The sequence below is a fragment of the Gracilinanus agilis genome, chromosome 4 (genome assembly GCF_016433145.1).
Source record: "Gracilinanus agilis isolate LMUSP501 chromosome 4, AgileGrace, whole genome shotgun sequence".
NCBI lineage: Eukaryota > Metazoa > Chordata > Mammalia > Didelphimorphia > Didelphidae > Gracilinanus > Gracilinanus agilis.
In genome coordinates this window covers 23,729,780-23,753,911 of record NC_058133.1, presented here as the reverse complement: position 1 = coordinate 23,753,911, position 24,132 = coordinate 23,729,780, and the positions used below count along the sequence as shown (strand labels likewise).

Genomic DNA, 24,132 nt, shown 5'->3' with positions numbered 1-24,132 from the left:
TGGTGGAGTGGAGGACATATAGGATCATGGCAAGAGCTAGAAAAATGATTCTCAGTTCCAGATTTGGACAAATCAGTTAAACTCTGGACTATAATTTTCTTATAGGGAAGATAAGGAGGCTTGTGAGAATTTAGAGGCAAGATTAAGTTCTTGTAGTGAATCTAAGACATTTTGATCTAAATTTGTCAATCGAGCTAAGGGATTAGCTGCTAAAAAGAGAGCAAAAAACTATTTGGCAGTTAAATTAGCAAAACATTAGCACTGGTATAACAGAATACAGCAGGAAGTAATTTGTAAGGATTATTATTTTTCTTGCTGATTTATTATTTCAGAGAAGGATGAATGCTGAAGAATTCCAGAGATCCAGGATTGAGTCTCCAATGCTTACAAATTTGCAGGATTGGGGGGGAATACCTCTACTGGGGGCCTCACATTGAGAAAAGAGGCCCACCTAAGCAAGAAACATTCTAAGAATGCTCCCTTAGAAGGCATGGAGAAAGAGTTTTGTCCTTTAGTAAACATAGTTACTTCTACAATTTTAAGTACCGTGGAAGGCTGGGTACTTCCATTTCCTCATCTAAAAACGGGAACAATTTTAACTGTATAACTATTTTACAGGATTATGTCAAATGAGATAAAATGTGCAGTGTTTACATGTAAACATGCAAGAATTATACAAAAATTAGATTTTCTAAGGGTTATGTGCCTTTCTTGAATGCCAGGAAGAAGCTGGAACCAATCTACTCACTCTAGGTCATACATTCTTCTTGTCCTTTATGTACTGAACCACACTAATGACAGAATCCAGGCTGGGCACACTGAGCTCTGCTCCTCAAGGGGAAGTAATCTCATAGTGAACAATTACCTAGGTAGCTCCTATTGGTGCTCCACAGCTTATAAGCCCAATACTATCTTAACAAGTCAGAATAGTTCCCATTTATGTACTGAAGACTACTGAAAATCAATCAGATATTAGAAAAGTTTATTAGGCCAAAATGGGAAAAGAAACGGAACCTTCATGCTGTAGCCCTAAACATTTAACATTAGCTTTTTCAAGAGGAGAAGAGAGTCTACAATGAGCTAACGGCAAAATATATTTGCATTCTTAAAATCATTTGCTAATTTCAATTATTTTGGTATCACCCTAAATGATAGGTCTCACTGATTTTTTCATGTGGTAAAGAGTACAAGTTATGAGGCAAATAAAATATTGTGCAATGTTTATTAACTAATAACTAATATAATTTTATTAAGGAAAAAAAGTTCTTCAAATGAACCACATTTAAATGAGCCAGTTTTTAAATTAAAGAATAAGATTTAGGATTAGGGTTTCCCTTTGTGCTGATATGATTGTCATGACTAGCATCACTCCATTTTAGTGTAGTATAATTTTTTGACTCATCTGAGTGTTGATGTTTTGGTTTTACCTGAACGACTGAGGAATTGAGATACTCTGCACACACTCCCAATGGCTGGACTAATGCAGAGACAGCCTGGAAAAAAGGACAGCAGATGCTTACAAGATGAACACAAGGCTTTTTTTCCTTTCAAGAAGAGCAAATAATCATAGGATGCTTTTCATTTTGTTTTAAGTGATTCCAGTTAAGACATGAGAAAATCCACTGGTCAGCCCAGCGAAAGACCACATTTATTCTTCAATTCTTATCAATGACACTGTGTAAGCAAAAAAGGACACTATAACAACTTTCTGGGTCCTTTCCATGTCTCACACAAAACAAAAATGACAGCTATTGGCTAGGAATGGAGCAAGACAAATGTAATTTAAGAAGAGCTGAGCTTGATTCTTCAAGATCTGTGTCTCTTCAACAGCCTGTTCTTTGGAAAGGGACCACAGAGGATTTAAAGCTTAGCACTTCCAAAACCACTAGGGGAGCCCAAAGTTCCTATACACAAATTAACCTGCAGAATGAGTTTGTGTATGAAATGAATTCCTGATGTTTCAGTACCACCTCCTACAAGAAGCCTTTCCTACTCCCTTAAAGTCTTCTCTTCTAAGGACCCCTTCTACCTAGTCTGCATTTTTCTCTTATGATCCAATTTATAGAGACTGTCTCACTCATTAGAATGTAAGCTTTTTGAGGACAGGGATCAATTTGGAGGGCAACTGAACTGTGACCGTTTGTGGTTATGGCTTTATTCACTAACAACCAGTCCCTTCCTGATGAGTTCTAGAATTTTCCCTCAAATAGAAGTTAAGCCCGTAGGCCCATATACTCATGTCCTTGTTATTTCTACACTCTCATGTGTTGACCTTGTCAATTAGCATGTCTATACAGATAACTCCTAGATCTCTATAGAGAGAGAAATATAGCCCCAGTCTTCCTCCTGAGCTCTAGTCCCATATCATCACATGCCTATTAGACATTTCAAACTAGATGCCTCATAGACAAGTCAAATCCAACATCTCTAAAACAGAGCTTATTATCCTCCACTATTTCCCCAATCCCCCTAACATACTAAATTTCCTATTTCTACCAAGACTGTCATCATCCTTCCAATACTCTAGGTCTGTAACCTTATACTCCACATATCCCCACATTCACTTGGTGGCCAGGCCTTGCTGTTTTTACCTCCACGGCACCCTCTGCACCTGACTTCTGCTCACTATTTATGGAGCCTTCTCTTTAGTCCAAGCCCTCATCAGCCCTGTCCTGAAGTACAGTCCACCAGAGTCTCCCCTGCCTTAAGTCTTACCCTACTCCAGCCTATCCTTAAAAGCTCCTGCCAAGATGGTTTATCTTAAGTTCATTTCTGACCATGTCCAGTTGGCTGCTCAATGAACCTGGGTGGTTTCCTATTGCATCTAAGAGAAATTTATAGCTTCCTCAGTTTGACTTTTAAAGAGCTTTATGTAATGGCACCTTTCTCACCCTGAACAAACACTCCACTCTGGCTTCTCTTTGTTCCTTACATACACCACACACAAAGAATGAATGATGTTTCCCTTGTCAGAAGTTCTGGATTCAGTTTCCACTTCTGATAATTACTCTCTGTGGTCTTAGAAATTCACTTAGCCTCCCTGGACCCATTTCCTCCTCAGTAAAATGAGGGGATTGCAGCAGGTAAGGTAATCTGAGGTGATTTTCAATTCAGTATCTATTGATCTAGTAATTTGAATGTAGCCTTCATTAAGGTATTTGAATAGTAAGTCATCTCACTGGCAAGAATTTCTTTCATAGAGACTATAATATGCCAAAATTTTTGCACAGTGTTACATTTTATGCTCCCTTGCTGACAAAAATAAATTTATAGTAAAGAACTTAGTTAAACTACATTGTCAAAATAAAATATTATCAGGGTTAGCTTTGTGAGTCCAGTGGAAAGAAAGCCAGGCCTGGAGATAGGAAGTCCTGGGTACAAATCTGGCCTCAGATATTTTCTAGCTATGTGACCCTGGACAAATCACTTTACCTCCATTGTCTAGCCCTTACTAGTCTTGGAAACAATATTTAGTATTTATTCTAAGATTGAAGGTAACGGTTTGTTAAAAATAAAATCTTGTCATTAAAATGCCTAATATCATAAAACTAAGTACCTCAAAATATTAAAATAACAGAATTGAGTTTCATTATCTGTAGAAGACATTAGTTACTATCATTTAAACTGAAAGATTACAAAAGTACTATGCATGTACATATCTAATCACATATATCTGTGGCATCCTTGCTTAATTAAATTATTCCATGGAATCATTAGAGGGCAGAATTGTGGAATTAGAAAGTGACCCTGCAGACCATCTAGTCCTAACTGTATAATTTTATAAATGAAAATCTGATCTACAATATTTCCAACCAGTGGTTTAAAGAATACATGAAACTGGATCGTAACAGTTCTTTTTTTTTTTTTTAAACCCCTACTTTTTATCTTAGAATCAATACTGTGTGTTAGCTCCAAGGCAGAAGGCTTTAGGCAATGGGGGTCAAGTGACTTGTCCAGGGTCACACAGCTAGGAAGTGTCTGAGGCCAGACAGATTTGAACCTAGGACCTCCCATCTTTAGGCCTGGCTCTCAATCCACTGAGCTACCAGCTGCCCCTGGATCTTAACAGTTCTAAGAAATAATTCTAAAAAGTTATAGGCACCAAGGGGGCAGCTGGGTAGCTCAGTGGAGTGAGAGTCAGGCCTAGAGACAGGAGGTCCTAGGTTCAAACCCGGCCTCAGCCACTTCTTCCCAGCTGTGTGACCCTGGGCAAGTCACTTGACCCCCATTGCCCACCCTTACCACTCTTCCACCTATGAGACAATACACCGAAGTTAAGGGTCTTAAAAAATTCAAATAAACCTCAAAATCTTGACTTTAATCATTAAAAAAAAAAAAAAATGTTACAGGCACCAAACTTTCCAGCAAGTGTTCTTCTGCTCTTTGTTAGATACAGTAGGCACTGTTAAAATCTTTGGATAACTCTTCTGAAATGGAGGATGAGCTACCTGAGCAGACAAAGCAAATCCCACTTCCAACCCTCATTAAGAAATTCTTTCAGGCATAGGTAGGACCAATAAGCCTCCACCTCAAAAAAGGGCAAAGTGTACAAGGCCATACCAACCTCTCACCCAGGGCCTAGAGTGGACAGTAATTTGAAATGAACTTTTCAAATACAAATGGAAAGGAAATCTATAGCATTAAACAAAACAACAAAGGGGAAAACCTCTCACCTTATATTGTAATTGCTTCTCTCCCCTTGTTAATAAATGCTTTGTGTAGCCAAGCAGTGACCTCCATCTCTACCCCTTATTATCTCTTTAGGGTCTTTTGATCCACTGAATGTCCCTAGGAACCTGTGTTGTATAAACCTACACACATACGTGTGTGTGTGTGTGTGTGTGTGTGTGTGTGTGTGTGTGTATTATCTCTCAAAGAAAGGATAGGCAATCCATACAGAAACAAGAGATTTTTACAACTCTCCTTGTCTAAAAAGTTGGCATCTTCTGCTAAGAAAGAGACAGGATCTCTTAAGGCTACTCAACTGGCTGATAAGACATCAGTAACTATTCCTTTGTGATTATTGATGATCACGTAGGTGATGATGCTCACAAGAAACAGGTTTGAGTCTCAGCTCTTTCAGGGACTCCTTGTTTAATCTTCACCAAAGCTTAGTCTCTCTGGTCTGGGTCAATCTCTCCCTTCAATAGTTATAAGGGCAAATGAGAAAACAGATTTTCAAATAATGATTAAAAACAATTTTAAAAGGTCACTAGATCACCCATTTCAAATGGAGGTAACACCCAATACTCTCCAGATCCCCAAAGCACTTGAAGAGATTTCTGGTTGGACCTTTTTAAGACTTTATTTTAAATAGTGGGATGAATAGTGGGATGGAGGGGTGGGTGTGGGAGGGGTGGGGTGGGGAGGGTATTCCTAAATGAGTATATATCAGTGATGGGCAAACTTTTTAAAGAGGGGGCCAAAGGAAAGGAAATGCTCATCTGTCAGTCTGTTTCTAAGGCAACTCTTTTGAAGTTTCATTGTATTGTATCCTACTCATTGTATTAGTCAGATTAGGAATAATGTAGCTGGGCAGGATAGAATATTTCAGGGGGCTACATCTGGCCCGAGGGCCGCAGTTTGCCCATCACTGGTATATATAATGCTTAATGGTTTAACTTACCCCGAGTTCTATATCTTCTGAATGGAGTTTAGATTGAATTGCTGCAAATCCACCCAATTCACCAAACTAACAATAAAATAAGAAAAAGTTAATTATTAGTTTATTGCATTGGGCATTTAAATACTTTAAGAAAATATTCTATTAATTTGCTCTTCAGTTATCTGGTTTAAGAGATATGAACAAAAGAGAAGTTTCTAATTCTTAAATTTATTCATACTAATTCAATGATATGTTGGAGAGTATATAAATTAAAGTGCTCAGGTCCTAAAGCTGATAGTAATTTGAAATAAATACTGTTCAGATCCAAATGGAAAGGAGACTGACAATATTAACAAAGAGAATAGAAGGCAAAATATTTCATCTTACATCATATACAAAGTTTTGAGTTTTCTATGAAGTTGCTATCTTATTAGAAAAAAGAATAATGTGCTCTAAAAATAAAAATGACTACCCTCCCCTACAATTCACAGTAAAAATTACTTACCCTATTGACCAAATCCACAAGCCATCCATGAGGTTCCTGTAAGAAAAGGAAACATTTTTAAGAGGTTGGGATTCCCAAAAATGACTCATCCCATAGTGAACCTTTTTCTCTATTCCCAACTGGAAATCACTGAAAAGAACATCATGTAGCAAAAACAAAAACAAAAAAACCTCAACTTGTTTTTCCAATTTTTTCATTGAATGTATGCCAGTGGATCAGTTTTGATGACATAAGCTACATACAGAGGCACATCAGTTATCTCAAATTTTAAATGTTAGAGGCTGGACCAAATATCTCTGAAGCATATTATAGCTCTGAAACCTCTGATTTCTATAACTCTTCTGTGAGTTTCAGCTATCACATACCTGGAGATCACAAGAAATGCAACAAGATGGTATTCATGAGCTTCTTTGGTCTAATTTCTCTAGCTGTGTGGTATGCCAAACTTGAGATTAAGTTTTTTCTTAGAAAATAACTTTTCATCTAAATATACCAATGTAAGGTCTTATACAAATCTATCATTAACTAATCTTCTCACAGAATAGATGGTAAATAAGTTTTTTCTCCTCCAAAAAAGTACCATCCTACAATTGCATTCCACACATTTTTCCATTAAAAAATTATTTCTAATAAGAACTTCCTCAGTTAAGTAAGAAAATAGCATGTAGATGAAATAACACTAAGAGTTCTTGGCCTCTACTCTAGGTTACTATTCTTTCATGGGTGAAATGAATCCAACAAAATTTATTAAGTGCTATGTTTAAAGAAGTGTGCTGGGAATCCTCTTATGTGTGGGGTTTTAAGAGATTAATTTAGAAGGGATAGGAAGAAGAATGAGAAGCCAGAATCCAACAACGGTTGGTTTATCAGAGACATAATTGAAACAGAAAGACATACACAGAGTTAAAATAAAGGGTTGGAAACAGAATCTGTTATGTTTCAGCTGAGAGAAACATGGTAGGGGTAAGCAGTATGATTTCAGACAAAGTAAAAGCAAAAACAGACCTCATTAAAAGAAATAAATAAAAAACTAAATTTTGCTAAAAAGGTACCACAGACAATGAATTTAAATCGCTATTGAACATATAGTTACCAAAGAGCAAGGCATCCAAATTCTGAACAGAAAAAGTATAATTGAAAAAATTAAAACAACTAAATTAGTGAGATACTTCAATTTACCCCTTCTCAGATCAATATAAACTCAACCATAAAATAAACAAGAAAAAAGTTAAGCACCTGAATAGAATTTTAGAAATTTTAGATATGATAGACCCCTGGGGAATACTGAATGGGAATAGAAAGGAATATACCTATTTCTCAGCTCCGCAAGAAACCTTCAGAAAAAATGACCATGTATTTGGGCATAAAAACCTAACAAACAAATGCCAAAAAGCAGAAATGTCAAATATATCTTTTCAGACAGAAATGCAATAAAAATTACATTCAATAAAGGGCCTCTGAGGTATAGATTGAAAATGAATAGGAAACTAAAGTTAAGAACAAATCCAAGAAACAATCAACAATTGCATTGAAAAAAAGACAATGGGATAACATACAAAAATTTAAGCAGAACTTGGGGGAAAATTTGTATCCTGAAATGCATACATCAAAAGAGAGAAAGAAAAGATGAAAGAATAAGACATGCAATTAAAAACCCTAGGAGGAAAAAACTAATTTAAAAACCTACAATTAAACATAAAAACAAATTACAAAAATCAAAGGAGATTAACAAGATAGATAGAAAGTTTTAAAAAATTTAACCAATAAATAAATATTGGCCAATAAAACTGACAAACTAAATGAAGTGAATGAATATTCATAAAAATATAAATTGCCCAGATTAACAGAATAAGAAACAAAATACTTAATCCAATCTTAGAAAAAGAAACTGAACAAACCGTAAATGAGCTCCCTTTAAAAACAAAATAACTCACAATCCTCCAGCCTTCCCAAGATTAGAAGAACTCATGAGGATTTTACCAAACATTTAAAGAATGATTCCAATACTACAAAAACTTTTTGGGCAAAATAAACAAATCCCAGTAGAACTAGAAACAATGGCTGCCTTCTCATAAGTTTCCCCTTCCAGGTTGCGAACTGCAGAGTTTACTCAGTAAAAATGACTTCCTATGAAGGCAAAATGTTCTACTCAAACATATGTAAGCATGAAAAAAAAAAGCTCAACTTTCCTAAACATTTATCCATAGAGTATGTGTGTATTTCTTCTTTATCTTTTCTTTAATTAGACATCTGAACTTGTGGGTCTGCTGTTTCTACCACATTATGTATACTTTAACCATCTCAGGATCTGAAATAATCAAAGATGACATTTCTCTAGAGCTTGAGAGTTTACATATATTTATCTTCTCAGATCCCTCCAACAGCCCTGGGGCTAGTAAGGACAGCTATGGAAGGGATCTTGCTATTGCTTGGGGAGAAGGGTCTACATCACTTCCAGAACTTTGACAGAATTTAGGACTTCAACACCAATGTTCTTCCTAACACATCCCTCAGAGTAAATATTTTTGTGTTTATATATTAAAAATAAAATATGATTACTGCTTTTCTAAGTGAAGAATTCAGTGACAAAAAGTCTCTCATCAATATTTGATCAGGTACTACATTAAATGTCGGGCAATCCCAACATTTTCTATTACTGCTTTCAGGAAAATCACCTAATTTTTTTATTTGAGGGATGGAGGGAAGTATGTGTGTGTGTGTGTTAGGGGAGGGGGAAGGGATGGTTATAAGTTACATATAAAGTTAAAAGTAAGTGGTAGTATGGTAAAAATGTAAAGTATCAAGAGACCTTAGTTTAAAACCTCACAGTGAAGAAAGTTCATAAATTTAAAAGGGTGATTTATTATTTAATAATTCCATTTCTATCATAAACAAATTGTTTTATCTTCCTACATAATGACTTAATCACAAAGGCCAAATCCAGGCTGCTGCCTGTTTTGGTACAGCCTCAATCTAAGAATGGTTTTAATATTATTAAGTTTTAAAAATGAAAATGTAAGAATGTGGAGTTTAAAAGAGGCTAGCAGTAGGCAGGGTTCTGCTCTCTGGCAGCAGTTTGCTGATCCCAGACTTGATCATTAAAGCTCATTCCTACCTCTAAGATTATATCGGTTAAACTGAATTGGGGTCAATCTAGAGTAGTGATTCCCAAAGTGGGTGCCACCGCCCCCTGGTGGGTGCTGCAGTGATCCAGGAGAGCAGTGATGGCCACAGGTGCATTTATCTTTCCTAGTAATTGCTATTAAAATTTAAAAAAAAATTAATTTCCAGGGGGCTAAGTCATATTTTTTCTGGAAGGGGGGCGGTAGGCCAAAAAAGTTTGGGAACCACTGATCTAGATGCTACTAAGCTTCATATATGGCAAGCAATTCTTCACACAAGATTCAGATTTTATAAAATTCTTCACACACAATGTCATTTAAGAACCAGGAGAAGAAAATTTCAATTTTTATGTTTTAAAGACCTCAGCCTACCTTTTGGAAAGCAGATACAGGTGAGATGGCAAACATATTTCCTTCTCCAAAAATCTCAGCCCAATTTCTTTGAGATACTTTCATCCGGTTTTTAAAATGATATTCATTATCAGGATTGAAAGCCTGGATATAAAGAAAACATAAACATTGCTATTACTTATTTCTATGGCAGCACATTTTAGACCTAGAGAAGATAATAAAAATATTTTCCTGGAAAGCCTGCATTAATATGTAATTCTCCCAAGCCCTGGCTACTACAAAAACATGTCTTTTGATTGTTTCTATCTTTGCTGTGCAGAATAGCCAAAGTCAAGAGGATCCAAAGTCTGGGTTTCTAATATGGTGAAAAACAGACCCCGCTGGACTCCTCATGGGACACACGGGCCATTGTGGTTGAGTGGGTGGGAGACAGGAGACAATCCCCAAATAAGATGTCAAATATACACAGACACAAGGACATAGTTTATTTGCATGTCCACTATGCACACGTCTATGGCTGTGTCCAAGCGCACATGCACACACACACACCACTAATGTCCAACTTCCTACAAAACTTCTCTGATCCCTCAACATGAGACCAAAGGGAGCCTGGGCATCCAAAGGTTACATAGAAGAATGCAAGCACTGGCAATCCTATAGCAATAATAGTATTTATAAAGCACTTTACATTTTGTAAATCCTTGACACACATTCTCTCCTTTGAACCTGATAGCACCCTGGGAGGTAAGTGCTATCATTATCTCAATTTTATTAATGAGCAGAGTTTAGTGACCTGCACTAGGTGACACAACTGGTAGGGGTTTGAGGTAATTTGAATTCTGGTCTCCCTTATTCCAAGTTCACATATTCTATGAATTGCACGAGTCATCAAATGGCCCTTAGCTTGGTTCTTCCATCTCTGGAGAGGCTTCAAATATAGATTCGGTAGAATCGACTTAGCTGGCTCAGAGAAGCTCTCCCCAACAAGGCTGGCCTCTTCCCAATCCATCAGAGTGACAAGGGAGTGGGGGTGGAAACACAATGACCTGGCAGGGCAGCTTCTATGCTAGTGCTACAATAGGACTGCCCGGAAGACACACATTTACAAACAAGTGCTCTACTTCTCCACCAAGATACTGAATTCATGGACCTGTAGGCCAGGTGGGAAACCTTTGCTGGGAGCCTGGCCTTAATCTGACACCTTTGGACATGCCTGCCCAGACATCACCAGCAATTTGCACTTCTGCTGACCCCTCCCTATGCTAATACTCTGATGAGCAGTCAAAAGTTTTTAAGATTATTGCTTTATGACATCATCTGAGATCCAGGAATGCTAGATTCCTTTCATTCTCATTTTTTTTCATTTCATTCCCTCAAGATTCTTTACCTTTTATTATTCCATCATATTAATTTTATTCTTCTGTCTAATACTATAGGGAAAACTCCATGATGCCTTCATTTCCCCTGTAGAATTTTATGTGGCCATGGAATCCTCCCGACCCCTTCCTCAAACCCTATGAAATTAGTTCTCACAATCCAAGGTGACAGTTCCAAGCCTGATTGGCTTTCTTCTCTCCCTGTATCACAAGCTCTAAGACAGTGCTGACCGCCTCCCACAAGGGGCCCATAATGACTAGAAGCAAGGACAAGTTCTGTCTTGTTATGGAGAATTGGGCCTGGAATAGGATCTCCCCTTGCTGGTGGGGCTCTGCTTTCTGAATGATCATGGAAGCACAACAAGCTGCTCAATGTGGGACAGAGACTACACCTGGGAGCCAGGTTGCTGATGTGTTTCCCCATGTACACAGTGATTCCATCACCTTGATTTTGGCTTCCATGGCTCTTTCCCCCAGGTTCTATACCATGCTTCCCACCCTGGGCTCCTGCATCTCCTTATTACCAAATGCTATCTTTATCTCACCTCCACCCCACTCCGTGGCTTCCCTCCCCATCTCTCCTGTTCCTTCTGAATCTCTTTCTAAATTATACTTAGGGGGCAGATTCCACCAAATTTCAGGGACATCTACAAAGCCCTATTTGTCTCCTTGTGTTAAGATCTTTAGTTTACTTTTGTTGCTTGTCCCATGTTGTGAAGTGGTTTTTAGACATGTGAGGGTACAGGCTCTATGGCTGACTTGATCAACCTTTAGTGCCTTTCTGACTTCCACTGTAGCTACTGTCCTCTGAAATCTGACTTGGAAAGACTCCCCACTTCTTTCCATGCTTCTGATACAATCAGTAGGTACACTTCAGGAGCCAGAAGAGGAAGAACCATGCCACTGAGATAGCCTACCATTGTGAGCACACCCAGGAGACCGATGGGAATGGGATCTTGCTTTACACGCTCTGCAGCCAGATCTACCAAAAGCATCAACATGTTGTAGATTCCCTCGTGAATCTCTGTGCCCCATTTGTGAACAGCGCTGGAAGTCAGTAACTGCAGAAAAAACAGAAGACATGAAAAGAATGCACATGCAGGGTTCACTAAGCCCAATGTGAAAATATGAAGAGACTATGTGTGTCTTCCTATTAACTCCAGGTAGAACCTCTCACAACATGGATATATTGTTTTTAACTGGGTACATTTTTCCTACAATAATAGTTAATAGGTATTTAGCACTTGAAGGTTTTCAAAGCATTTTACATCCTAAAAACAAACAAAAAGCAGCACATACACAGACACAAAACCCAGGGGAAAATTTAAATACAAAAACCTCGAGAGACATGGGAGCTTAGGGAAAAAGAAAAGAAGTTTTTGCAAATTAGAGAAGGGAAATATTTCCCTCTGTCAAAAAAGACAGGCCCTCTCCTTGACTAACTTACTAACTTAACTCTGACAGCTCCTACGTAAGGAAATGGGAAATTATTTAGCTATTTTGTTTTGTTTTTTTAAATAAGGAAATTTCACCTAGGAAATATTACTGAAGCCCTATAATGACGTAATGGGCTTTATAAGATTTTTCTTCAGAAAGAAAACCATGAAACAGGATTGAACCAAGAATTATTGGGTGATCTGAAATAATTACAGTTCTTTTAACACCAGAAGTGTTTTTTTCAGACACAAAACTCAGTTCAAAATTTTCCAGACATAAACCAAGCCATACTACTTGGTTAAAAAACAGTAAGACCCAAAGATTTTATATGAATCAAAATGAGACTGTTTCACATGCAATGTTGGTATCAAAACATGTTCCTTGTTACACCTTGGAAATCATGAATATTAAGAACTTGAAGAAATCATAACTTCTTAAAAAACCATTATCTACTGATGGACAGACATGTGAATATATAGTCAGTGAGGTCCTGCCTATGCAAACCCAAATGATTCATTTGCTCATGCTTCTCCAAGTGATGAGACTCTGGGAACTAGAAGCAATGAAGGGTGAAGCATGCAGCTATATGTGAAGATACAAACCGGCAACACACATGCATAACAATTTTTAAATGACTTGGAAGGAGGGACCGCCGAGGTCTTGGCTGCCCAGAGTACCAGAAAGAAACAAGCCTGGACTAGTAAAAGGGGCAGCAATGATATTAAAGCTTCTTTGGGGGAACATTACCAGCTCTTTTTCCTTCAACAGCAAGGAAGGCAAAATCTTTCCCTATGACCACAAATATACATGCATTTCCTAATTTTTTCTTACCAAAACAAGACATGCACATGAAGGGAGACAGCATGATCCATTAGGAGAAGCACTGGGGAGGAGAAAAGGGAAGCACGGGCTCAGGAGTCATATGACCTAGGTTAAATCTCGATTTGGATACTTACTACCTGTGTTGACCTTGGACAAGTCACTTAACCTTTTGGGCCTCAGTTTCCTCTTCTGTAAAAACAAGTAGGTTGGAGTAGATCATTTCTACAAGTTCCAGAATCACATATTTCAGTGTTGGAAAGGACCTCTGTTTGGCATTTCAAGTCCTTTCCAGACCTATTACATATTATACTTTCCTTCCATGCAGTGCAGCCAATGGCTACACAGGAGAGACAGATTTACCTTCTTGTCTTGCACACAAGGTTTCCAGCTGTCTCTTAAACTCATGAGAGTTCCTTTTATGGCTTACCTCCACAAGATCTCTCCACTCCACACACCCCCCCCCAACCACACCCATTTTCTGCTTATTTTGGACAGATTTCTAATCATCCATGTTTTCTCCCTAGTGAGAGACTAGACTCTCTCACAGGGTAGGCAAGGATTGCTGGATTTCTGTCTCTCTGCTCTTGGTTGAACAAATAACCCCAGAAGCTGCAGAGTCTAACTTAAGTGTGAAAAAGACCTAACAAGTGATCTTGAACCCACCAACTCCAAAGACAAAAGCTGCACAACACTCCCTGTCACAAAATCCATCAGTCAATAGAGAATGAGAGAACAGTCTAAGCACCTACTGTGTACCAGTTACTGTACTAAACACTAGGAATACAAATAGAAAAAAGATAGTCCCTGCCCTCAAGAAGCTTACGACCTACTGGGAGAAGACAACATACAAAAGAAAACGGGGATGGGAGAAGGGACTTGCAACTTCCATCACTACTATTAGTTTTATCTTTCACCAAGAGGAATCCCTTTTCTTTTATTTTAAACCCTTAACCTTCCATCTTAGAATCAATACTGTGTATTAGTTCCAAGGCAGAAAAGCAATAAGGGCTGGGCAATGGGGGTGAAGTGACTTGCCCAGGGTCACACAGCTAGGAAGTACCTGAGGCCAGATTTGAACCCACGGCCTCCCATCTTCAGGCCTAGCACTCTATCCAATGAGCCTCCAAGCTGCCCCCATTTCCACATGATAGCCCTTCAAATCCTTGAAGATAGCTTTTGTGTCCCCCCTTCAGTCTTTTCTTTAGTCCAGACCTCCAGATTCTTCCACTGTTATGCAAACAACATGAACTCAAGGCCCTTCCTCTAGACCAGTGTTGGTGAACGTTTTAGAGATCATATGCCCAAATGGCACTTTTAAGCTGCCTGTGAGCCTCCCCCACATTACCCTAGACCAGTGATGGGCAAACTATTCCCTAAAGGCCAGATCCAGGCTGTAGTTTTCCCATCACTGCCCTGGACAGTGGAGGGAGGAAGTGCTCACATGGGCTGCTGGGCAGAGCATCATCCTCAGGCTCGGCAGAGATGGGGAGGGGAGCAGCTCCCTCCTGTGCTACTAGGGCACATGTGCCATGCCTTCACCAACATGGCTCTAGACATTTTCAGCTTATCAGCATCCTTCCTGAAATGTGTTCCTCACACCTCTACTGCATTATCCCTTTCAACATTCCAGCTAAATAAACAATACCTTCTGGCTGCTGGGGATGCTAGGGAATGAAGGCAACAAAAGAGCCTGGTCTTCCACCACCTGAGGGATTGTTCCCTAGTGCCATGCCCCAAGAGGGCCATTTCCTATCACAATCCTAAGGTGAGATATTCCTTCATGCACAAACCCTGAAGAGGAAGGGAGGGTCTGTTTGCTTAATGGGTCGGATTCTTTAGAGCAGCCTGACTTTTTTCTTCTGGACAAGTTTTCCAATGGGGATGGATAAGGAGGACCTCTAGAGAGGGACCTACAAATGAGCATGTGGCCCAGTCTGGCTAGAGGATGGCAGGGAGGAAGGGCAGGAAAGCAGAGGTGGCCTTTGACTTTCTCTCCTTTTTTTCTTTGGCCTCACAGCTGGGGAAGGAGCAGGTGCCTGGGGATTGCTCTCACCTTCTGCCCTCCTCCCCTGGGATTCTCTCCTAGCAGCACATGGAGCATAGGAACAGAGACTTGGCTGTCCTCTCTTCTTTTCTTCCTGGACTGGGGATGAAGAAATCCCCCTCAATTCCAAGAATGCCCCCCTGGGCTTGGAATTTATCAACTGTCATCTGCTGTCATCCTCTTTACAGAAGTTAACACTGTACCTTATTTGTTGAGGATTATTGTTCAGGAATTGAGTTTCATTATTGGCAGATATAGATGCTAGGCTAAGGATTTCCCTTAAGGTCCATAGCAGTCCACCTTTGACTAGAGGTTGGCATACTCATCACTGAGCCAAGCACTAACCTGAACTCAAATGTTTCTCTCTAGGGCAAATCACTGGAGTTAGGCTGTAGATTCATTTAGCTAGCGCACTGAGATCAAGCCCAAAAGATCCAGGGTATCATACCACCCGAACTGATTTCAGGGTAGAGCAGACTCTATAGCTAGGAGGTGTGGCAGCTTTACCTTCATCTAGCAAATTTATGGAAGCATTAACCTTCCAAAACCTAATTTTTTTTAAAAAACCTTTACCTTCTTCTATCTTATCAACAATATCAAATACTGGTTCTAAGGCAGAACAATAATAAGGTCTAAGTGAACCCAGGACCTCTAGGCCTGGCTCTCTATCCACTGAGCAACCTAGCTTGCCCCTGTTATATGTTTTTGTTTGTTTTTTTTTTTTCAATAAAACCCAGGATCACATCTGATTTCTTAACTGTCACATCAGAATTTTGGCAGACACTGATGATCATACTTATAATCAAAATTCTTTAGCTATTCTTCCCCTATTTTATATTAGTAAAATTGTTTTCCTTAACTCAAGTGTAAAACTTAACATTTATGCCTGTTAAATTTAATTTTAAGACTAAGAGATGTTAGATTTAACACAAAACCGTATTTTGGGGACAATCTTCATTGGGAGAATGAGTTTTTTCACTAAGAATTCTCTACGCCATTAAAACCAAAGGGTCAAATTAAAAAAAGTAAAACATATTTTGGTCCATTGTCCTTGTATGTCACAATCTTTTAAAATTCTTTTTCTATCGCTCAGTGTTAACAATAGGTTCCTGCTTTGTATCATCTGGTTTAAATCCTATGACCCCATAATCCTTGAAATTCTCCTTGATCTGAATCCTATGATCACTACTTTTATTTTTCAGCGACATTAACTGATAGTATATTTAGGACTAGTCCTTCATTACTGAATACATCTACAATAAAAAGCTGGCAACATTTTTGTTCATGATACTAAAAATATACTTTAAATATATACTTATTAATGTCCCTTATTTAATGAATCTCATTCATACATGTATAGATACTTACATATACATTTAGAGGTGTAAATCCAAACAGCAAAAAATTGGCTCATTAAGAAAAAAAAATGCAGACTAGATAGGTGCTACCTGTCAAATACTGGGGGTGGGGGTGGGGGGATGGAACAAGACAAACCAACTTCTGGGATTTTATAAAGCAGAAGTGCTAATTTATTAAATGAAAGAAGTCAACTTAAACATCAATTCACTTTTTAAATTAACTTCATAATTTCTTGAGCCTTAAATCAAGGGAGATACTGTCTTCTAAATGAAAAACAAGTATGTTCATTTACAAAGGGGATGGCAGCACCCAAAGGACAGTGGCTCTCTCATTTTTTTATCTCTGTATTCCTAGAATGATAGCTTACATGTAGGTGTCAATAACTGCTTGTAGAATTGAATACCATAATCCAACTTGGAGAAAAAGAAACTTAAATATCTGCAATGTATAAAGATTCAACATTACTCAACAATACTCCTTTATTTTGTTAACTATTTCCCAATAACATTTCAACTTGATTCTGGCAGCACTTGAAGTGTTGGAAGTGCTGTGAGTCCGGTGTAGCCCAGGTGCTTGACACCTCTGTACCAGAGTTGGTATCGTCCATCTTTGAGATGGATGACCAGATTCCAACCTACTCTTTATACATCAGCCATGTGAGGCCAGAGAAGCAGTGACTTGTCCAAGGTTACAAAGAGTAAGTAAAACAGAGATTGGGGCCTATGTCTTCTGACAAACACATAATTCTGAAAGCCTGAGAAACTTTATTTAATCCTATTTCTAATGATCTAACCAAGTTTTTTTCCTCTCTCAGTAAAACTTAAGCATACAGCTATTTTTATGAATAACTGCTTTTAAAACTGTACAACATGGGGTAATACTGTAATATTACAACTTTCAAGTAGTCTTAGCTTTGTGCTCCCTCTTAATAGCCAAAAAGGAAGGCAACACTAGTTATTAGCAAAAGAAAATGTGCTAATGAAGATATCAAAGCAAATAAGTCACCACATTAAAAGCCAGACGCACTGAACTTTTTTCAAATAAGAGGTTTTATTAATTAAATCATGAAATGATGTTTTATAATAACAATGTTAGGACTGAATTATAATATTTTACTTACCTTTTTAAATGCTTCTGGCATACACCGATCCACAAATCTTTTGCAATTTTCATCAGACTCAGAAAGACCTTAGTAAAACAAGAGAAGGGTTTCCTACATTTAATTTAAATGTTAAGAAATAGAGAGAAATGGGATATGATAAAATTCATTTTACATGTATGCCCAAAGAACTAAGGCAATAGTTTCTTTAGGATCTAAGTTTACTATGGCTAAGTAACCATCTATCGACAAGCTAAATAATCAAAATACATTAGTATAAATAACTATTATTACTAAATTAATACTAAAATCTTTTCCCATTATATAGGAAAGTGAAACATTTTTAATAGCTCCCACATGAAATAATTCCACCTCCCCCCCCCCATCTAAACTTAAGAGAATAGGTCTTTTAACTGGAAGATCATCTCAGAGAGAGCTCACCCAATTTCCTTATTTTAAATGAGGAAAATTGGTCCCATTGAGATGAAGAAAACTGCAAATAGCTAGATGGCAGCAGAGCTGGAATTAGAAACTAGTCTCTGATTCCAAAGTCAATGATTATTCCAATGTCACAGCTGAAAAACCAGTAGAGGAAGCTAAAATCTTCCTTTTAAATTTATTAATGTCTATTAGTTGCAAAACCTGTTCAGAAAAATTTTAACTCTTTCCCTTCCTCTCCAAACACTCAAAATTGCAAACTAATTCAGTGGAAAGCAAAGCATGAATCCATAGAAGTATGCCTTCCTGAGGCTCTCCAAACTAGGAGTCAGGTAAAGGAAAATTAACCTGGATATCTCATACAGCACTATTTATCTAACTGTTGTTGAACTGTTTCAGTCGTGTCTGACTCTTCATAACATTTCGGGTTTTCTTAAGCAAAAATACTGGAGTGGTTTGCCATTTCCTTCTCCAATTCATTTGATAGACAAGGAACTAGGGCAAACAGGCTTAAGTGACTTGCCCAGGGTCACACAGGTAGTACATGTTTGAAGCTGGATTTGAATTCTTGAAGATAAGTCTACCTGATTCCAAGCCCAGTGCTTTATCCACTGTGCCAGTACTATTCATTACACTTGCAGAATGAGCTAAATATAAATTGCAAATATTTAGATGGTGGAACAAGAGACAAATAGCTGAAAATGACATTGCTACTGTATTATAATGCAATTGCTAAAGGTTCCCTTTAATCAAATATATATTATCTATTTAATCTGCATATTATAGACCACTTGGAGAGAAAAGAAAAATGGATAAGGGGTTCTCAAGAAACTTGTCATAATTTTGCACCTTTGAAACAAAGGAAAGCTTCCATTTTGCAGTGTAACTCAAAGGGGTAGAGTTTAGACTTTGTAATATCTAAATTTAATTCTAGAAACTGTGACATTAAAAAAGAAATGTATCATAAGTTTAGCAAAGGAGCATGATGGAATCTTAATTATCTAGACATCTGATGAAGCACTCTTTCTTCCAAAAAGCCAATTTATTTCTTGCTCCACCTTGATGGTAACTATCTTTTAAATGGTAATGGAGCCAAGAAAGGGAAATTCTGTTAAGGAGCTGGTTCTCACTAACAAGAAGACATTGACTGTTGAGTAGAAGTAATGGGTATTGTGAAGAAAAGGGATCACTTAGTCTTAGAATTTGTGGTAGAAGAGGAAATTGGGAAATAGTCAAACATGGAATAGGGCAGTGGTTCCCAAACTTTTTCGGCCTACCGCCCTCTTTCCAGGAAAAATATTACTTAGTGCCTCCTGTCACATACTATCACTGCCCCCTTACAGTTATTCATTGCCCCCCAAATGCACCTGTGGCCCTCACTGCTCCCCTGGATCGCTGCAGCACCCACCAGGGGGCGGTGGTGCCCACTTTGGGAATCACTGGAGTAGGGATATGGGGAAAGCAGATATGGAAAGATAGCTGGGATTTCAAAGGAAATCTTAGTGATCTCTTTTATAGAGGAAGTTAGCCAAAGAGGTGTAGGAAACTCCAGAAGAAAACTGGAGATATAAACAGTTCTGGAGTAGGAAAAAAGCAAATTGTCTGAAGAAGCCAATGTGTACACACAAAGAACTCATCAGCCAACTGACATTAAAAAAAAATGTAGAAGATGGAAACAAAGGCAAGAGAGATGTAGATAAGAGTGCATAATGGGCCTATAAAGGCTAAATTCAGAATAAGCAGAAAGAGGAGTGAAGGAGACCACAACAAAAGGAGCTGGTGTTTTGGAGGCTTGAGAGGACAGAGTTGCTGCAGAGCAGAAGGGAAAGAGAGAAGACACAACTTCTCCATTTGCAGTTGGCCTGTTTTCTCTACTGAAGAGAATGATTTGTGCATTGGAAATGCCTGCACTGATGTCCCTTGTGACCTCCACTGCTCATGGAAGAACAACCAGAAGGGCCAGATTTCCCTCTCAACCCCTGTTTGAATGCCTACCTGTTCATGGTGCCCACTCCCATGTCTCCAAAAGAACAACCATATTGGGTCTTATCTTATCTGACAGAACAATCTTGACCTATTGAGGGCCAAGCCGGACCAGGAGCAGGAAAGAAGAAGGATGGCACATCATGAAGATTTTTAGGGTGGCCAAAAAAATTGATCAATCGATGTCTGTCTGTCTGTCTGTCTCTCTCTCTCTCTCTCTCTCAACTTTTACTAATAAATAATTATAAATTAATATATAGTCTCCAAGAGATTTTTAATTATAACAGTACTGAGTAATGATACAATGTACTTTATTATGTTTTTAATGCTGGTAGCATCTTGACTGTGTATTTAATTTATCACATAATCTTTATCATATGTAGGTAAAAGAAAATCACTTTCTATATGGGGTCAGCAGGTTGACTTATATTTGCAGTTTTAGCAGGTCTTAAAACATATCCCCTGTGAATAGGGGCCTTATTGTGTTTTGAAACAAAATCACATCTAACTTAAAAGCAGAATAGAAAAAGATACAGCTGAATATATGCTAGGTGGTCAATGTATAGAGTGCCAAAGTTGGAGTCAGGAAGATCTTAGTTTTAACTAGCTGTGTGATTCTGGGCAAGTCACAAAATCTCTCCCACGAGATATCTTTAATGAAATTCAAATATCAACTGAATGAATAAATCTCATTACATTATTAATAAATCTTATATCACAGAATTCTATAATTTTGGAACAAGGGAAGCCCATGAGAGATCCACTAGTGTCCTCACTTTATTCTGTAGATGATAAGTGATTAACACATTTATATGGGGGAAGGGTGGGGAGGCAAAGACTGAACTGGAAGCAGGGCACAGACTATCAGTGTGTAGATAGTCTATGCCCTGCTTCCAGTTCAGTCTCTGCCGCCACCATCTAAGGGAGCAACCTTTGTGGAGTAGCCACCTGGCCCCTGCCTCTTCAGGGATGGAGGCACCAAATAAAGGCAGGGTTTTTCTGCCATAAATATTATCTACAGCCAGTGCTTTGTGGATGAATCCCAAAGACACCAAGCCTTTCCTGTAGGCTTGCTTTTCTATGTGAATTTTGAGATGGCATAATCCCTCATGTCCTAAATAGGGAAAACTCACCTAGCCTAGCAAGGCGGGCAGAAGCTATCAGGCATTTTCCCAGTGATTCCTCCCGTTTATAAGGTATGGACCAATGATCTGTCAAAACACGGCTCTCCAATTCATATAAGTTGGTTGTAGGAAACTCAATATTGTCCCCAGAGCAGTTGCCATTTTCGTCATTCTTCTGGAAAAAAAAAAAAAAAAGAATTAAGGAAAGTGACATTAACCCCAAACGAAATTCAAATTTTTACTATATTGTATACTATTTAATTTCCGAAATAAATGACACAGAGATAACTATGAATTTCCCAAATTTTCATTATTCATGGAAGTAGCCACTAAGGGTTTTGATTACCATAAATGTAGTTAAGGTTACTAATCATTTTTCAAAACAATTCTCTACTATGCTGGTTTTTAATATATAAAAATTTCTTTCAATACCCATGACAGTTCCTTTGAATATCTAAGCAACATTTTTCTGTTTTGTGGCAAGTCAGAAATTTCAGATTTGGAAGGAATGTAAGAAGCCATCTAGTCCAATCTGTACCAGAAGATCCATTTAAGCCCTATAGGAAGTGGTCACTCAACCTTTGTCTGCAGACTTCCAATGAGGTAGATCCATTAGTCCTGAGGCAGTCCAATTTGCTTATTAGGACAATAGAGTCTCCTGGCAACTTTTCCCCTTGCTCCTGGTGCTGCCCAAACAATACACTGAATCCTTTTCTTGCATCAGTCAAGGAAATACCTGAAGACAGTTCTCCTGTGCTCTGGGAGCCTTCTTTTTTCAGGCTCAAAACTTGTAGCTCCTTCAAAGCAACTTTCCCATGGCACCATGGCCTCTCTTCTAGAAGGTTTTCTTAGCAATTTTCCCCCAAATGTGGACTGACTAGAGAAAAAGCAGAGTAAGCCTGTGGCCTTCTAATTCCTGGAGTCCAGGCTTTTGGTTCATGGCGAGTTTGTAGCCCAAGTCAACTAGGAAAGAGGGATAGAACTGGAAGCCTCAGACACTTACTAGTTTTATGACCTTGAATATGTCACTGAACCTCTGCTTACCTCAGTTTCCTCATCTGGACTATGGAGATGATAACAGAGATAAGAGCACTTGCTTTGCAGGGCTGTGGTGAGGATCAAATGAACTAACAGTTGTAAAGCACTTTGCAAACTTTAAGACACTATGTTCATGCTAGCTATCACTCTTCTTGTGCCTAATGTGCACTGGATTCTGTGCAATTTACTGTGCAGTCCACTAAAATCCTCAGATATTTTTTGAGACAAACTACTGTCTCTCTGTACTCCCCCACCCCAATCCTGTCCTTTTGAAGCTATTCTGTATCTAAGTTTAAGACTCCCCTTAGCCATGCTCATTTGAGCACAGCTAACCTACCCCTTATTCTGGCAAGAGACTCAGTGAATTGTCAGTTAGTATGATAGTCGGCAGCTACTTTCTGAGGATACAAGGAAAGGCAAAAGCTCTCCTTGATTCTAGAGCTCTAAAGCTGATAGGGAAGGTGACATACAAATGCCCACAGCAAGTAAGATATGAACAGAACCAAGTAGGGATCCTCTAATAATAATCAATAAATAAGTGGATAAGGCACTGGAGGAGGGAGGATTCTAGCTTGAACTTGGAGGGAGAGAATTTGAGGCATGAGGGACAGTCAATATTCTCCAGGTCCTTAGCTATCTTCTCTCCAGCTTTGTGTCAGCTCCAAATTTAATGGATAGACCATTTATCTCTTCATGGCAGCAAGGATAAAAACATTCAACATCTTAGGGCCCAACCCAAACTCCCAGGAAACAGCACCAGAGCTGAACTCTGAATCTAGCCATCCCATCAGTCCTGAATCTACCTTGCCAGCTACTACACATTTCATGTCTCTCCATCTTTTATCCCACAGTGGTACATGAGTTGAAAAAGACCTGCAAAGCCATCTGGGCTAACTTGATGATTTTAAAGAAAAGGAAAATGGGGCCCTGGAGGTTAAGTGTCTTGCCCAAAGTCGGGGGGGGGGGCAGGGGAGGGGGAAGAGAAGAATAATAGTTAATACTTATATAGAGCATACTATGTACCAGGTACACTGGGCTATTTTACAACAATATTTTACAAATATTATTTCATTTTGATCCTTAGCATAAACTTGGGAGACAGGTGCTATTGCCATCCCTTATAGAATTTATGCAATTCTGTAAATGTACACAATTTATAGAAACTGAGGGAGGCAATGGTTAAATGATTTGCCCAAGGTCAAACAGCTAGTGTCTATAGCAGAATTTTAACTCGGATTTTCTTGACCCCAGGCCCAGTGCCCCATCCCTTGTGTCACCTTGATATTTATAATCTCATAATGAATATTCCCAAGAGAAATATTGTGCCATCCTAATAATCTAAGATGAATTGTTTCCTAAAGTAACAAGTTCTTTTTTAAGTATCTTGAGATAAATCCAGACGATAAAGAATATGGGATCATCCCCAAATTCCTCATGTAATAGATACTCCAAATTATTAGACTATAATAATCTTAAAAAATGATTCAATGACCTATAAGATATAAGCAATGTTGATTCCTTAAAAAGAATTAAGTGCTACAAGATCTTATCCTAGTAAATGGCTTAAGGATATTGGTCTATATCTAGTTTTTGCCAGACTGCTTTCCAGATTTCCCAACAATTCTTGCCAAATAGTGAATTCTTATCCCCAAACCTTATCTTATGAAACAGATGGAGAATACTCAGTATCAAGGAGTGATAAGGCAGTCTTTGATTAACTTTGTTCATATAGTATTTTTCAAGTGCTAAACAACTGGCTCTTTGTGCCATAAATATTCCTGAATCAGAGTATCCTTTTTTGTTCATTAAAAATCTTGACCTCTTTTAAT

General features: G+C 38.4%; 1 protein-coding gene across 1 annotated transcript in view; it reads right to left on the bottom strand.

The window, feature by feature from the left end:
- The window catches only part of USP24 (ubiquitin specific peptidase 24), a 185,993-nt gene that overhangs the window by 113,571 nt on the left and 48,290 nt on the right, over window positions 1–24,132 (bottom strand). Inside the window, exons 3-9 of the mRNA XM_044674790.1 lie at window positions 21,275–21,440; window positions 17,742–17,809; window positions 11,877–12,020; window positions 9,605–9,727; window positions 6,111–6,146; window positions 5,627–5,692; window positions 1,428–1,493 (exon numbers count right to left, since the gene is read on the bottom strand). Of these exons, the coding sequence (XP_044530725.1) occupies window positions 1,428–1,493; window positions 5,627–5,692; window positions 6,111–6,146; window positions 9,605–9,727; window positions 11,877–12,020; window positions 17,742–17,809; window positions 21,275–21,440 (669 nt within the window). The remainder of the gene's footprint in view (window positions 1–1,427; window positions 1,494–5,626; window positions 5,693–6,110; window positions 6,147–9,604; window positions 9,728–11,876; window positions 12,021–17,741; window positions 17,810–21,274; window positions 21,441–24,132) is intronic.